This window comes from Rhinolophus hipposideros, assembly GCF_964194185.1.
Source record: "Rhinolophus hipposideros genome assembly, chromosome: 5".
In the NCBI taxonomy this organism is placed as follows: domain Eukaryota; kingdom Metazoa; phylum Chordata; class Mammalia; order Chiroptera; family Rhinolophidae; genus Rhinolophus; species Rhinolophus hipposideros.
This window is the reverse complement of record NC_138051.1, coordinates 74,850,375-74,864,894: the sequence shown is the minus strand read 5'-3', so window position 1 is coordinate 74,864,894 and position 14,520 is coordinate 74,850,375. Positions and strand designations below refer to the sequence as shown.

At 37.7% G+C, this 14,520-nt stretch overlaps 1 protein-coding gene across 2 annotated transcripts in view; it reads right to left on the bottom strand.

The window, feature by feature from the left end:
* The window catches only part of SLC39A9 (solute carrier family 39 member 9), a 45,332-nt gene that overhangs the window by 5,988 nt on the left and 24,824 nt on the right, over window positions 1-14,520 (bottom strand). For both annotated transcript variants that reach the window (XM_081047737.1, XM_081047738.1), the window contains exons 3-6: window positions 9,264-9,461; window positions 2,223-2,291; window positions 1,029-1,114; window positions 131-265 (exon numbers count right to left, since the gene is read on the bottom strand). In XM_081047737.1, coding sequence (XP_080903863.1) covers window positions 131-265; window positions 1,029-1,114; window positions 2,223-2,291; window positions 9,264-9,461 — 488 coding nt within the window. The remainder of the gene's footprint in view (window positions 1-130; window positions 266-1,028; window positions 1,115-2,222; window positions 2,292-9,263; window positions 9,462-14,520) is intronic.

Sequence of the window (14,520 nt, the reverse complement as noted above, 5' to 3'; positions counted from 1 at the left end):
TTTACTCCTAATTTTACCTTCAGTTTGTGGGAATAATTGAAAAATTGATGTAGTAAGCGACTATAAATTCTAGTAGATCACAAAAGAATCAGACACTTGTCTAGGTAAGCAAGGAATGAGTTAGACTTACCTTACTTAATCCTAAGAATGTCACCATGGACATAACTGGTGCTGCCAGTGCAAAGACCAGTAAGTGCTTTCTGATTCGGTTCCGCTCTAGGCCAGCATGCATTAAGAAGGAAACCAACCCAAAAGCAGCTGGTGCCTGGAAGAGAAAACTTATCCCTTATTATTGCTCCACAGGTATGGATTGCTTCTACATTAAGAAGTACATGTTGGGCGGCCGGATGGCTCAGCTAGTTAGAGCGCAAGCTCTGAACAGGGCTGCCGGTTCAATTCCCTCATGGGACGGTGGGCTGCGCCCCCTGCAACTAAGATTGAAAATGGCGACTGGACTTGGAGCTGAGCTGCGCCCTCCACAACTAGATTGAAGGACAATGACTCGGAGCTGATGGACCCTGGAGAAATACACTGTTCCCCAATAAAATTAAAAAAAAAAAGTACATATCATTTGACTGAATTTTCATACAAAAAAACAAGCATAGTACCAAAACTGACTCAGCCTTTTATGAATGAATGTTCTAAGCTAAGAAAATATCCTATTGTGTGTGTGTGTGTGTGTGTGTATGTGTGTGTTTCTTGGATAGTAGGAAAAGAGAAATAGTCAAGAAAAGAGAATAAGAAAAATATTCATAAACAAAAGTTACTATGAAACATAGACATCTGTAGAGAATTTAAGTTTGTGTAAATGACCGTTAAAAAAAAAAAAACCCTTCTAGGAAAAATTGAAGAAAATTATAGCAAAAAAGCCCAGCTATGAAACCAACTTACTAAATTCTCTAAAATGAATAGGAATTATAAAAATAACTAAAAAACATTTTCCCATTGCAGAAAAACATTAATGACTAAAGAGAAATTTTAATTATGAATACATTCAATATTAAATTTTACACCAAAATTTTGTTTACCTTATGTAGCATTATTGCCACAAACACAATTAACTGGACACTAGTCTGTGAAGTAGAAGCTGCCGCTCCCAATGCAACACCGTCAGCTAAATTTGAAAAAAGCGAAACACAAAACACTATAAATAACGATGACTATAATAGTGTAGTAGTTGAATGTGTGAGCTTTAGAGTCAAGTAGAGCTATATTTGACTCTGGGAAGGTTACTTAACCTTTGTGAACCTTAGCCTTCTCATCTCTAAAATGGGTTCAATAAAATATACTATATTCTTAGGGTTTTCATGAGGGTTAAATGAGACAACATGTAAAAAAGAGCTTAGCACCTGGTCCAGAATATTTAATATGTCAGTTATTACTGTTGTTATTGGAAAAAGTATGAAGCTCAAAAAACCACTGATTAATCAAACTGTAATGACAGAAATAGCAAAGAATTTCAAAGGAAGTATCTCTGTATCTTGCATATGAAAAAAACAAAATAAAGACACTAGAACTCTGCATAGATGACTTACACGTAATGGGTAAAAGTTGGCTGAATGGATGAATTCTTTGTTAGAAAAGGATGTCATACTAGAAAGGTCCAGATAATAGTGTGCTACCTTTCACAGTCTTTGTTCGTCACTGACAGAATCCTACAACTAGCATTGGCTTTGGGCTGTGACTCTAAGGCATGCCCAGTCATAACGCGGAGACTTCGGCACCCCCCGCTGCCTAAACTGACACTTTGGGTATAGACTGGGCAGCAGGGCTGTTCAGTACAAAAGTGCTGTGGCTCTTTTCCAAATGAGATTGTTGAACAGAGATCAGCAAACTTTTCCTAAAGGGCCAGATAGAAAATATTTTAGGCTTTGCAGGCCACTTGGTTTCTTGCAACTACTCAACTCCATCACTGTGTGAAAGCAGTCACAAATAATATGTAAACAAGTGGGTATGGCCATGTTCCAATAAAATTTTACCTATGGACACTGAAATTTGAATTTTATGTAATTTTCATGTGCCATGAAATATTTTTTTTTCCAACCTTTAAAAAACCATTAAAACCATTCTGAGCTTGTAAACCCCTCACACTCAGTACACGAGGGCTTGTGCTTGTGTTGGAGGACTTACTGAAGCAGCCCTTTCCCTGGAGGCCAGCCCAAGTACGGTTCATGTGGGTGGTCCCTGTGATGCACACAGAAAAGAAAGGGGTTCCTGCATACCTGCAGCATGGACGACCAGACCCAGCGTGGTGGTGATTTTGGAACTGCTAGGCCTTGCTGTTTCTGGATCTGAAGTAAAAATAAGCACGGCAGCCATTAAACAATGTGAAATAGAAACTGTTAGAACATTGACCTAGAGGTGGAAGAATTCTTTGAAAACTCTTAAAGTAGAAGATTATTTTTCTCACTACTGGTTTTCTTCTGTTTCCACTACTTAGAAGTTTCCCCTATCCTGAAGAGGTGGGCAGAAGGAAACTCTTCCTTTGACCCAGCCTTTCCTGAACAGGTGATATGTAACCCCCAGCTGTCCCCACTGCCTCATACCTCTCAACCCTCTACCTCTCCATGGAAAGTGCTCTGTGGCTCTGATCACTTCTCTCCAGACCCAATTGTCACTGCCTACCTCATCTTCCCCAGCCTCCTGCAACTATTTCTTTATTCTCACATTTTCCTTTCTCCATTTTATTGCCATCATCAACTCAAATCTAAATTAGCAATAGGCTCCCAACTGGTTTCCCCTTCCTCTCATTTCTCTGTACTCTAAACTCATCTTGCACAGTCTTGTAGGATTCATCTTTCTGAAACACCACCGTTCTGATGTGTCGGTTAACCAGTTGAGAATCTGCTGCTTTTCAAATTCAGCACCAAATGCTCTATTCAGTAGGTTCTTAAGCCCTTTATCAAATGGTATCATCTTTTTCTCACTATCTAGTCCAGTTCAACAAGTTTAACACTCTAACAAAACATTCTCATTTTCCTTTCCCTAAATCTCCTCAACCCTAATTCTTGGCATGTACGGGACATCTCATCTTATCAATCCAAAAACTAGACATTGTTCAAAGTCTAATTCTAGGACCACTTCCCTCAAGAAAGATTAATTCCAGCTCAGAACAACTCTCCCCTTGCCTAGAAACCTACAGCTCGGTGCGCACAGGCTCTATGTGCTACTTCAAAGTTTCCTCTGCATCACCACCTGAGTTATAGAAAATTGTTTTCGTTTAAATGTCTTATCCCAGATTGACTGTAAACTATACAGAATTAAATTTTCTACTTCTTTCTACTTCTTTTTTACATGTCTTACAGAATGCAGCACAACACTGGCACCTAATATTTGCGTAACAAATCCTTGTAGAAGAGCAGAAAAAAAGTATTTATCTGTATCACATGAATGCTACTGCTATTATAGGAAATATACAGGCAAGCAAAAATGTCCAAAGTTAAAAGATGGGGACATCAAAGTGCCAGGTGAAATGACAGATGGACATTAGTCAAATAAATGTCAAGGGATTTAATCTGGAGGAGCCCAGCACACTTGTAATGCTATGTAAATAATTGTTATACTGTGTTGTTTGGGGAATAATGACAAGAAATAAAAGCCTGTACATATCCATTACAGTTGTAACCATTATAGAAATAACTACAAAGTACACATCAGCAACAACATAACATTTCGCATGTTTTCTACAGTTGGTTGAAACCATGGATGCAGATTCTGTGGATACAGAGGGCCAACTGTACTTCAGCATAAATTTAGTAAGTGGGTTAACTTTTACCGATATTTAATTATAAAATCCTGTAGATAATACGTAAAACTAAATCATCAGATAAATGAAAGCCAGCAAAATCAATGACCTCAGAGATAAAACAGGAGGAATAATAAAGTGACACAAAATGGATTTTATTTGGAAACTGATAAGGAAGAGTCGCAAGAAAAAATGTCATAGATGCTACTGTGCGTAACTATGTAATACAGTTGGAGCCATCCGACAGAGGGTGCTTCTCACTTGCTATTTGGAATAAAGAACATGAATAAAAACTATTTACTCCTTACTCAATTTTCCAAGATAAGACTTTGTTATTTTAAAAAGTCTATGGGGAAAAAAAAGTAGTAAATATAAGGAGATTAAAAAAACCTTTCCAGGGACGGCCCAGTGGCTCAGGTGGTTGGAGCGCTGAGCTCCTAACGCCAAGGTGTCCGGTTTGATTCCCACATGGGCCAGTGAGCTGCGCCCTCTACAGCTAAGATTGTGAACAACAGCTCTCCCTGGAGCTGGGCTGCTGTGAGCAGTCAGAGGTCAGCATGGGCTGCTGTGCTGCGGTGGGCTGCTGTGCTGCGGTGGGCTGCTGTGTGCTGCCAGTGGCCAGCATGAGTAGCCGTAGGCTGCTGTGTGCTGCCGTGGGCTACCGTGTGCTGTCAGGCTGTCAGGAGTGGCCAGCGTGAGTGGCCGTGGGCTGCTGTGCACTGCCGTGAGCCACCATATGCTGTCAGGAGTTGCCAGTGGCCAGAGTGAGTGGCCAGCAGCCGGCCAGAGCTGCTGTGAGCTGCTGTGAGCGGCGGACCGAGGACTGGTGACTGACTATCTCAGCCGGGGGAGCGCAAGGCTCAAAACACCAGCATGGGCCAGGGAGCTGTGTCCTACACAACTAGACTGAGAAACAACGGCTTGAACCAGAGTGGGGGGCGGTGGAAGAAGGGGGGAAAAATCTTTCCACATCAAGGGTATTTTTAATTTAAGAGTAATCTTACAATTTTTAAAAACCTTTAATTTGGAAATAATTTTAAATCTTCAGAAAAACTAAGAATAGTTTAAAAAACATTCATATATCCATTTTTCAGAACAACCCATTATGTAACATTTTGCCCCATTTGTTTCATTTGTGCTCATGCTTTTTCTATCCATACTACACAAATATACATATGTATACATTTTTTTCATTTTAGAGTAAATCACATACATCACACTATGTACCCCTAGATACTTCAGTGTGTCTTTTGTAAGAGAAAGGATATTTTATTATGTAATCACAGTAGTTATCACCTTCAGTCAATTTAACATTGATACTTCTTTCTAATCTCTCTTGTAAATTCTAATTTTGTCAATTGTCCAAGAATGTCTTTCAGAGCATTTTTCCTATCCAGGAAGGATCCAGTCTAACATCACATAGTGTACTTAGTTGTATTTTTCTAGTCTCTTTTAATCTGGAACATTTTCTCTGTCTCTGACATTTGTGACATTGCTATCTTTCAAGACTACATTCCCCTCCCGGTATCTTTCTTGTTTTTAATAGAATGATCTTTCCTTTTGGGTTTGTCTAATATGTCCTTAGGTTGTGCATTCTTAGGTGGAATATTATATAGGTAATGCTCAGGATAGCACAGCTAGATGCCTAAGATGTACATCTGCTGCAATTCTGAATCATATCTGGGACAAGGTGAGTATTTTCTTATGAATACTCTGGATTCTATTATAGTCCTCCAAAGAGTATTGATTTTTTGTTTTGCTTTACATAACTTGGTCTGGCTCAAACTACAAACTGTCTGATTGGCGAATGCTCAAATCTCGGTTTAACTTTCATCTTTAGCTGAGTTGTCTGGAGTCTGACCAGTAAAGCATCGTTCAGGGCTCAGAGACTTAGGCAGAGTTCATACATAGAATTTGGGGCTGCGTTTCTCTGTCTCTCCTAAGATCCTCCCCTTGCTTTCCAGAAGTGTTAGTTACACTGCCTTCTGGTTCCTCAGGCCACAAAGACTGGGTTTTCTATCAGAGTGTTAGCTACCCCACAGATAGCTAAAAGTAGTAAAAATAAGAATCACTCTGTTTCAACTGTTGACTCTCCTCCAGAATTTGCCTGTTTCGGTAACGTTCCTGTGTCTTTAAGTAGTTGTTTTTAAAATTTTGTCCAGAGTTTATAGTCATCTGTAAGGAGGTTGGCCTGACAGGAACTTACTTGCCCACACGAAAGCAGAACGCCAATGCCATTCATTTGGATCATCTAGTCAAGATACTGTCCGATTTTGTTTAGTTACTTCTTTTCCCTTGCAATCAAATCAAAATTTAGCCCCTACATTTAACATACATTGATGACTCCTGCGTGAGCCAATTTTTATGATGAAGGTTGCAAAAATGATGGTTTTCCAATTCCAGCACTCCTTCTACAGTATTCTACGGTGAGCAAGTGCCCCTCCCTTCTCTTACCTTCCTTTCTCCCCTCCCTCTCCAACCACACATAACCCCCCCACCCCCCTGCCTTGGACAGGCTCATCGATTCCTATTTTCTCAATGCTTTACGCTTCATTACTGTTCTTTATGATTTTGGTACTCAAGCTGTCTTATATCTGGTCAGTGGGAGCACCTTCAAGCTGGTTCATATACTGTGACACATTTCCAACTTTCTTCTTCCTGCTTTTGTTGAGCACTAGATGCTCCAAACTCATGTTGTACCTACCCTGCCCATCCTAGAATCAGCCATTTCTCTGAAGAGCCCTGGTATGCTCATTGCTGGGGTGGGAGGGTGTGGGGGGTGTCTTTCCTTCTAGGTCTTCCCTGAAGACAGAGCTACGACATACATACATGTTTATACATATATATGTAAATACACATGTATATACATATATATACACATATACATACCTATACACATACAAGTTTTAGAAATCACGAGTCCAAACTGCTCCAATTCCAATCCATCCCTTCAAGGGTTCTTTCTTACCTTATCTCATTCCATATTTGTACATCCCTTCTTCCACAGTGAGAAAGAACCCTGGTTCTACCAACATCAACACATTTACTCATTTGCTCGATCCTATAATACATCTGGACAGTTTTAGAATTGTTTTGCCCACACCATTACAAAAAGCAAAGCCTACGAATAAGAGTTCATTGTTTATACTTCTTCCCCAAGTCCACCCAAGACTAAAGGTGTATAGGCAAATATTACAGTCATAAATTACTTGTGTTCGTTTTTTTGTTAATCCCCTTCAGTGTAACTGTGTCATTCACGTAAAATACAATTCATCTGTTTCAGTTAGCTCCCTTATCCTTGTTGATTTCATTTTATTTTTGAATGTGGAGAATATCAACATGTTTCTAAAAATCAAAACTATATCAAAAAAGCATGCCCAGGGAAGTGTCATACCCTCCTAAAACCCTCTGCACTATCACACCCCATGCTCCTTACAGGTAACCAGCTTTGTCTTCTCATTGATCTTTACATTTCTTTTTTTATTTTGTAAAAACAAACATATATAATCTCATTTTCCCTTCTTTCTTACATAAAATACAGTATACAATAGAAGCTAATTTATATTTTTGCTTTTTCCTTAACACTATCTCCTAGAAATCTCTCCCTATCAGTTCACAGAAAACTGATTTCATTCTTTTTCAGTTACATAAAACTCCATTATTTGTACACACTACACTTCGTTCAACCAGTCTCCATGACTACACATAAATAGTTGTACAATGATAAATAATACTGCATTGAATAGTCCTGTGCATAAGTATTTTCATATTGGAGCCATTATTGTAGAAATAAATTCCTGAATTGGGAATGAACACATATGTAGTTTTGTTAGATATTGCCAAATTCCCCTTCATAGGAGCTGTACCAATTTGCATTCTCACAGCAATAGATGCTCTGTTTCACCATAGCTTTGCCAATAGAGTGTATTGTCAAGCTTTTGAATTTTTACCTGACAGGTGAGAAATGGCATCTCAGCATTTTTGATTTGCATTTTTCTTATTTTAAGTAAAACTGATCATCTTTTTATGCTTAAGAACTATTTTTATCTTTTTATAAGTATCTGTTAGTGATTTTTACTGCTTTCCTACAGTTATTTTTAGGCCAAGGATTCTTAACCTGAGGTCCACAGGAGAACATAGGTAGAATACAGGGGGCATCTGTGATTTTAACTTGGAAAAAAATGCATTTTTGTTTTTACTAGCCACTAACTGAAAATTAGCACGTCCTTTAATTATGAATGTAGACAATAACCCACAAGTCATACTAGCACTACCTATACTTTATCTGGTTTAGAAACCAGATAATTTCACATTATGTTACAGGTGAAGATACCTTGATATTATTGCTTTCAGTCACCACTACGCTAAATTAGGGCTTACAGAACTGCTGCCACATTGCACGGTTAGCCTTCCTGCCTGACAGAGCTAGGCAGCTATGAGGCTTCTTTCACCCAACAGTCATTCCAACCACCAAACAGTGGAAGTCACGGGATCACTGCCCATTGGGGACCAAGATATCCATGCTGCTTTCTAGTAGTTTCTACCTGCAAAGTTCTCTGTCAATGTATTTGAAAAGAGATATCTGTAAAGCCCTATGTCTATTATAACTCTTTCAAATTTATTTCTATCTTTATGGCTTCGAAGTTGTTTCATGGATCAGAATCCTTTATTTACCATAAATCATATCAAAGATGTTGACCTCCCCAAAGATGAATTCATTGATCTTAAGGCAAAAAAGTTACTATGACTGGAGTTAAATTTTAAGTTTTGGAGAATTCTAGTTGTTCTTCAGAGAAGCTTACCTTTCCTTGATAAGCAACCTACAAATGTGCTTAGGTATATTTGTAAGAAAATATCGTCCTGAATTAGGATTTTCTAAACTAGTAAATATCAAAACAAAAACCCAAATGAACTAGATGCTCAACTTGACATTCACGTTGCCTTGTTGAAGGCCGTCTCACCATTGAATGTTCTTAGTCCAGCTGAGCAACAGTAGCTGTCATACTGATGTCTGAAAAAATAAAATTTAACCTTGCTTATAATTTAAATGTACTATCTCATTATTTAATGCATCAATAAAAAGGACATATATTATTATATCAGATATTTGTTTTAATGTTTTGGTAACTAAATTTCAATATAATTGGTTTTCTCTGTAATCCTACGCACTATGCTTTACATATTTAAAAATAGTATTCAAAAAAAAGGTTCGTCTATAGGCTTTAGACTACCTAAGGTGCTCCATGGCACAAAAAGGGTTAAAAACTTCTGCCCTAGACTTGTAACTAAAATGTGACAGCTTTAAGATAACATGGGTAATACCCAATAAACACTCTCTTGAGCCACATGCCACAACTCAGTAACTCCCCCAACTGAATAAAATGTTCAAGGAAACCTGAAGAAGACAAGAGTTTTAGCAATAAATCAGGCCAGTGACATACACTGAATTATTCAATCATTTGTGATTTTCTAAACTGCAAATTTATTGCACTGCCCAGAAAGCCTTGGGGTCACTTACCATCAGTAGAATGCACGTGGGAGCTGCCAATCTGGTCCACCAGCAACATAAAAACGAAACCCAGTACAAGAGAAACACCGATGTAGGCATGCAGCTGTGTGTGGTCATGGTTGTGCTCGTGTTCATGAACAACTGGTACTTCTGCTGCTTTGTCCGATGCAATCACATTCTGTGTTTCACTCGCTTGGTGGTGTTTTCCTAGAGCAGAATGAACCATAAACAGAAAATATGTTTTCCCCTTAAAACATTTTTCACATGGAAGCTTCCATTCTTCTGTATTTCAAGCTCTACTTACTTTACTGCAAAATCATGCATTTCCTATATTGTAATCCAGCCAATCACAAACTCCTTAAAGTTCATGATGAAAAAATTCTCAAGTGTCTTCTCTTTCTGGCATGCAGACCTTTAAACTGCCTAGTATTCTCAAAACCTAGTAAATGGAAGCAAATCACCAAGCAAGAAAGCACTCATATTCCCAAGGGATATCATCCCCAAATCTTCCTTTGTGGCTGAGAAATTCATGCCAATCTTATCAGAAACCATTGTAAGTTTTATTCTGATGAAAACAGGCGAATGAAGAGCTGCAACAATAAAATAATTACAATCAAATTCATCTAATTTTATACCTAAGTTGATATAAAAATTGCAAATAAAGAGCAAATCAAATATAAAACTTTTAGCTTTAGAAAATATCATGGGGCAATCAGTAACTAGAAACCAAAAAGGGAGACCAGTTTAAAAGAGGCACATCCTGGATCTAAATTCAGTTCTAGAATTATCAAATTGTTGGGAGATTATGAATTACAGTAAACGACATCTGGCCAAGTAATATGACTAGTTTATAGTCACATATTTGATACTCAAAATATAAATGCTTCAAGGCCTGACTCCTTATCTTTGTATTTCATGAATAGAAACTAACATACTAGACATTTATCATTTATAATTAGATTAGGTACTTTTACCCTTGATCAAAGAAATTGAACAAGTCTGTTGTTATATTTTAGACTCTGCCTTAATTCTTTAAAAGTCATTTACGAGGGGCAAAAAAATACACGTCAACTGAAGATAATAAAAACTTGTATTTTTCTAATCCTGAAAGGTATTTTTTATTTGTTTTCATAGCTTTTTTTAAAATGATAAATATACATAACATAAAATTTACCATTTTAACCATTTTTAAATGTATAGTTCTCTGGCATTAAGTACATTCATATTGTTTTGCAACTATCACCTTCACCTAGCTCCAGTCAGGACGGTATATAATAAGTGGTAAGTGCTCACTACATGTTCAGAAACATAGTTATATATTAAATGGAATTAATTTGGGAGATTCATTTTTAAATATTTATGTTAAATATTTGACCTGAATATCTGGTCAGATACAATACTGAGCAAATAAAACAATGTTGGAGAAAAAGAGGAGTGTGCATAAAAAAAGCAGACGCCAGATATTTTAGCAGACAACATAAAAGAGGAGATAGATCTTATTAGTCCATAATTATCCATGTTTCAGAATTCTGAAAGTAAAGTATAAAAAGAGTATTACAGATCCTCTTTTTAATGAATGATAGGGTAAGAGTTAATTAATATAGTAGCAGGTATAACCTTTTCCTTTTATTTAAACGTAGAACAAAACAACAGAGAAAAGCTGTTAAGATGGTAACTGTACCTCTCTAAGAATCTGATATGTGGCATTCTTGGAGAAGTCAGCAGGAAATCTATATTGAACCATTCCTGATGACAACAGTTTCAATAATTTTCTAGCTATGAATATATAACATTTCTATTTAGGTCTTTGACCCAATAGCATGCTTTCCTAAACATATCAATTCTCAAGTTCCAAAGAATTATGGTGATTTCAAATTTTAGCTCCACAGTAAACAAGCACTGTAATAATACTCAATAAACTATGTTCTTAAAACTTGTTTCTATAGAAAGAGTTTTTTCACGATTGCTGATAATCATTTAATTCCAGTGATTTTAGAGCTATAATTATAAAAGAATATGTGAGAGTCTCCTTTTTACATTAGTATTTACCGGGTTTCCCTGAAAATAAGACCTAGATGGACAATCAGCTCTAATGCATCTTTTGGAGCAAAAATTAATGTAAGACCCAGCCTTATTTTACTATAAGACTGGGTATAACATAACATAATATAATACTGGGTCTCATATTAATTTTTGCTCCAAAAGACACACTAGAGCTGATGGTCCGACTAGGTCTTATTTTCGGGGAAACACGGTAATAGTGCTTTTTAAAGTATCAGAGCTCATAGATACACTGAGCTCTAAAAAGTATCTGTTAATTATCATAATTGCAAAATCAATGGAAGAATTAAACCAGTTTGGAGTAAAGTTGGTTTGATCTACAAATAGAGGAAAAGGGTCGGGGAGGAGAAACAGGTAAAGCAGCAGAAACTAAAGTGATTGTGACTAAACTCATCAGTATGAAGAAAAATGTGGAAAATTTGGAGACAGCTTAGTTTAAATAAGTTAATATCATGGTTGAGCTATCTCAAAAATTTTTAATCGAGTGGAGTATTAATATTTAGTTTATATAAAGAATGATGGGGACTTCTGGTGCTGGCAAAGATGAAGTAAATCCACTATAGCCTAAATCATGCATTGATTAACTTTTGCTGCAACAGTCGGATATATTCAAACAAATATTTCCCTTCTCTGTGGATGGAAACTTCCAGAAAGGAAGTTTAGAAAAGTAGATATACAATTTTCTGTATTTTTGCATTTTTCAAGAATCAATAATAGGAATTTTTTATACATAAAAATGTCATTTATATACAAAGCTCAAATTGTTATTATTAAATGCATAAAATAGTCCAAATATCAACTTTTTGTTTTTTGTGGATTTCTGACACATTTTGAAAAAAAACTTCAAATCAATTAACGCAGCAAAAGCGTTAAAACAAAAACTCTGTTCGAAACACACAAAATATATCTAACTACTTGAGGACTACAAAAAGTAAACAATAGCAAGAGGAGAGAGGGCAGCAAAAACTTCAAAAGAAACCCTGTCCTCTGGCCAAAGGACCAGAAAAGAGACTGCTGAGAGGTGCTGGTGTGGAAGTCCCCAGTCCCCTTTTTTTCTTTTCTCCCTTTTTTCTTTCCCAGCCCTAATTTGAAGGCAGCCCCAATTGCAGAACAGCATGGCAGTAATGCAGGCAATTAAAACCCCAAGGAAAACCCCATCTTTCTAGCCACAGTACCTGGGAAAAGCACCCCAGTGGTCTGAAAAGTGTGGAGAGAAATCTAGTTATTCCATTCTCTCTCTTTTCTCCTGTCCCTTTGCCCTGAGAGCAGCCCAAGATACATGCAACTAAGCAGTGACAGCACAGGCAACGAAAACTCCTAGAGAAACTTCTTTCTGGCCAGAGGACCAAGGAAAGGGTCCCCTGAGAGCAAGAAAGTGTGAGAGGAATACTGGAAAGAGCTGGGGAAGGTCCCCTAATCCTGTGTCTAAATGGCACAAGTCCCACTCACCTCTGAACTCTGCAGGGACAAGACACAAAGAGCCGGCCTGGTGGCTCAGGTGGTTGGAGCGCCATGCTCCTAATGCCGAGGTTGCCGGTTCGATTCCCACATGGGCCAGTGAGCTGTGCCCTCTACAGCTAAGATTGTGAATAGTGGCTCTCCCTGGAGCTGAGGTACCGTGAGCAGCCGGAGGTGCTGTGAGCTGCCCTGCCATCGTGAGTGGCTGGCAGCCAGAGAGAGCTGCTGTGAGGGGCTGTGAGTGGCAGACCAAGGACTGGCAGCCGACTGCCTCAGTGGGGGGAGCGCAAGGCTCATAACACCAGCATGGGCCAGGGAGCTGTGTCCTACACAACTAGACTGAGAACCAATGGCTTGAACCGGATTGGGGGGGGGTGAGGCAGAAGAGGGGGGGGGAAGACACAAAGCAGCATTGTAAAGGCCTTGAAAACTAAACTAAAATTGGAACCATCACCCAAAAAAGGTAACACAGAATTGGCAATCTGAACCCAACCAAGTTAACTGTCTGCTAAAACAAAAGAAACAAACATTATCCAAAGGATTTTGAGAGGACCTAGAGTCTCAAATTATAATATTCAAAATGTCCATGGTATAATCCAAACTTACTTGACATACAAAGCAAAAGAAAAATATGACCAAACACCAAGGGAAAAGACAATCAACCAACCCCAAGATACCTCAGATACTGGAATACTCAAAAGACTTTAAAGCAGCTATAACTATGCTCTCTGAGGTAAAGGTAAACACATTAAATGTGTTTACACATTTAAATGAATGGATGTCCTCTGCAGAGAAATACAAACTATCAAAAGGAACCAAGTGGAAATTTTAGAATTGGAAAAAACATTAATAATATGTGAAACAGTTAAGTTCACTGGATGGGGTCAATAACAGAATGGAGATGACAGAGGAAAGAATTGGTGAATTTGGCTACAAGGGTAGAATTGAATAGTACCAACTGAGATCATGTGGATCACAAAGTCTAAAATATTTACTATCTGACCCTTTATGAAAGAAGTTTGCCAACCCCTGATCGAAACACATGAATTAGAAAACAGAGATTTTAAAAATAAGATCCATGCTAGATGGGGAAGATGGGGAAGTTGAGGGGATTAGAAAGCACAATCGGTAACCACAAAATTGTCATGGGGATACGAAAGTCAATTTGGGAAATGTAATCAATAATGTAAAGATTTTGTAGGGTATCCGATGGACACTTGTCTCATTAGGGAGACCAATTCAGGGATGATGTAGATGCCTGATCACTGCACTGTACACCTGAGGCTGAAGCTGAGCAAGAATGAATGTCAACTACAATTTTATATATATATATATATATATATATATATATGGTTATGGGACGTGGAGTACAGCATTAGGAGTAGAGGCAGTGGAAATATAATGGCTGTATGCAACGTCAGAAGGGCAGTAGATGGGAGAAGGGGGGTTATCACTGTGTGAAGGATATAAATGATAAACGTTTAACTGTTATATTGGTTTGTACACCTGAATTTAAAAAAAAAGAAGTACAAACGTCCAGTTATAAAATGAATAAGTCATTGGAATGTAATATACAGCATAGGGAATATAGTCAATAATATTGTAATAACTTTGTATGGTGACAGATGGTAACTAGACTTACAATAGTGATTACTTTGTAATGTAGATAAATATTGATTCACTTTGATGTACACCTGAAACAAATGGGGTATTGTATGTCAACTACACATCAATTAAAAAAAAAGGT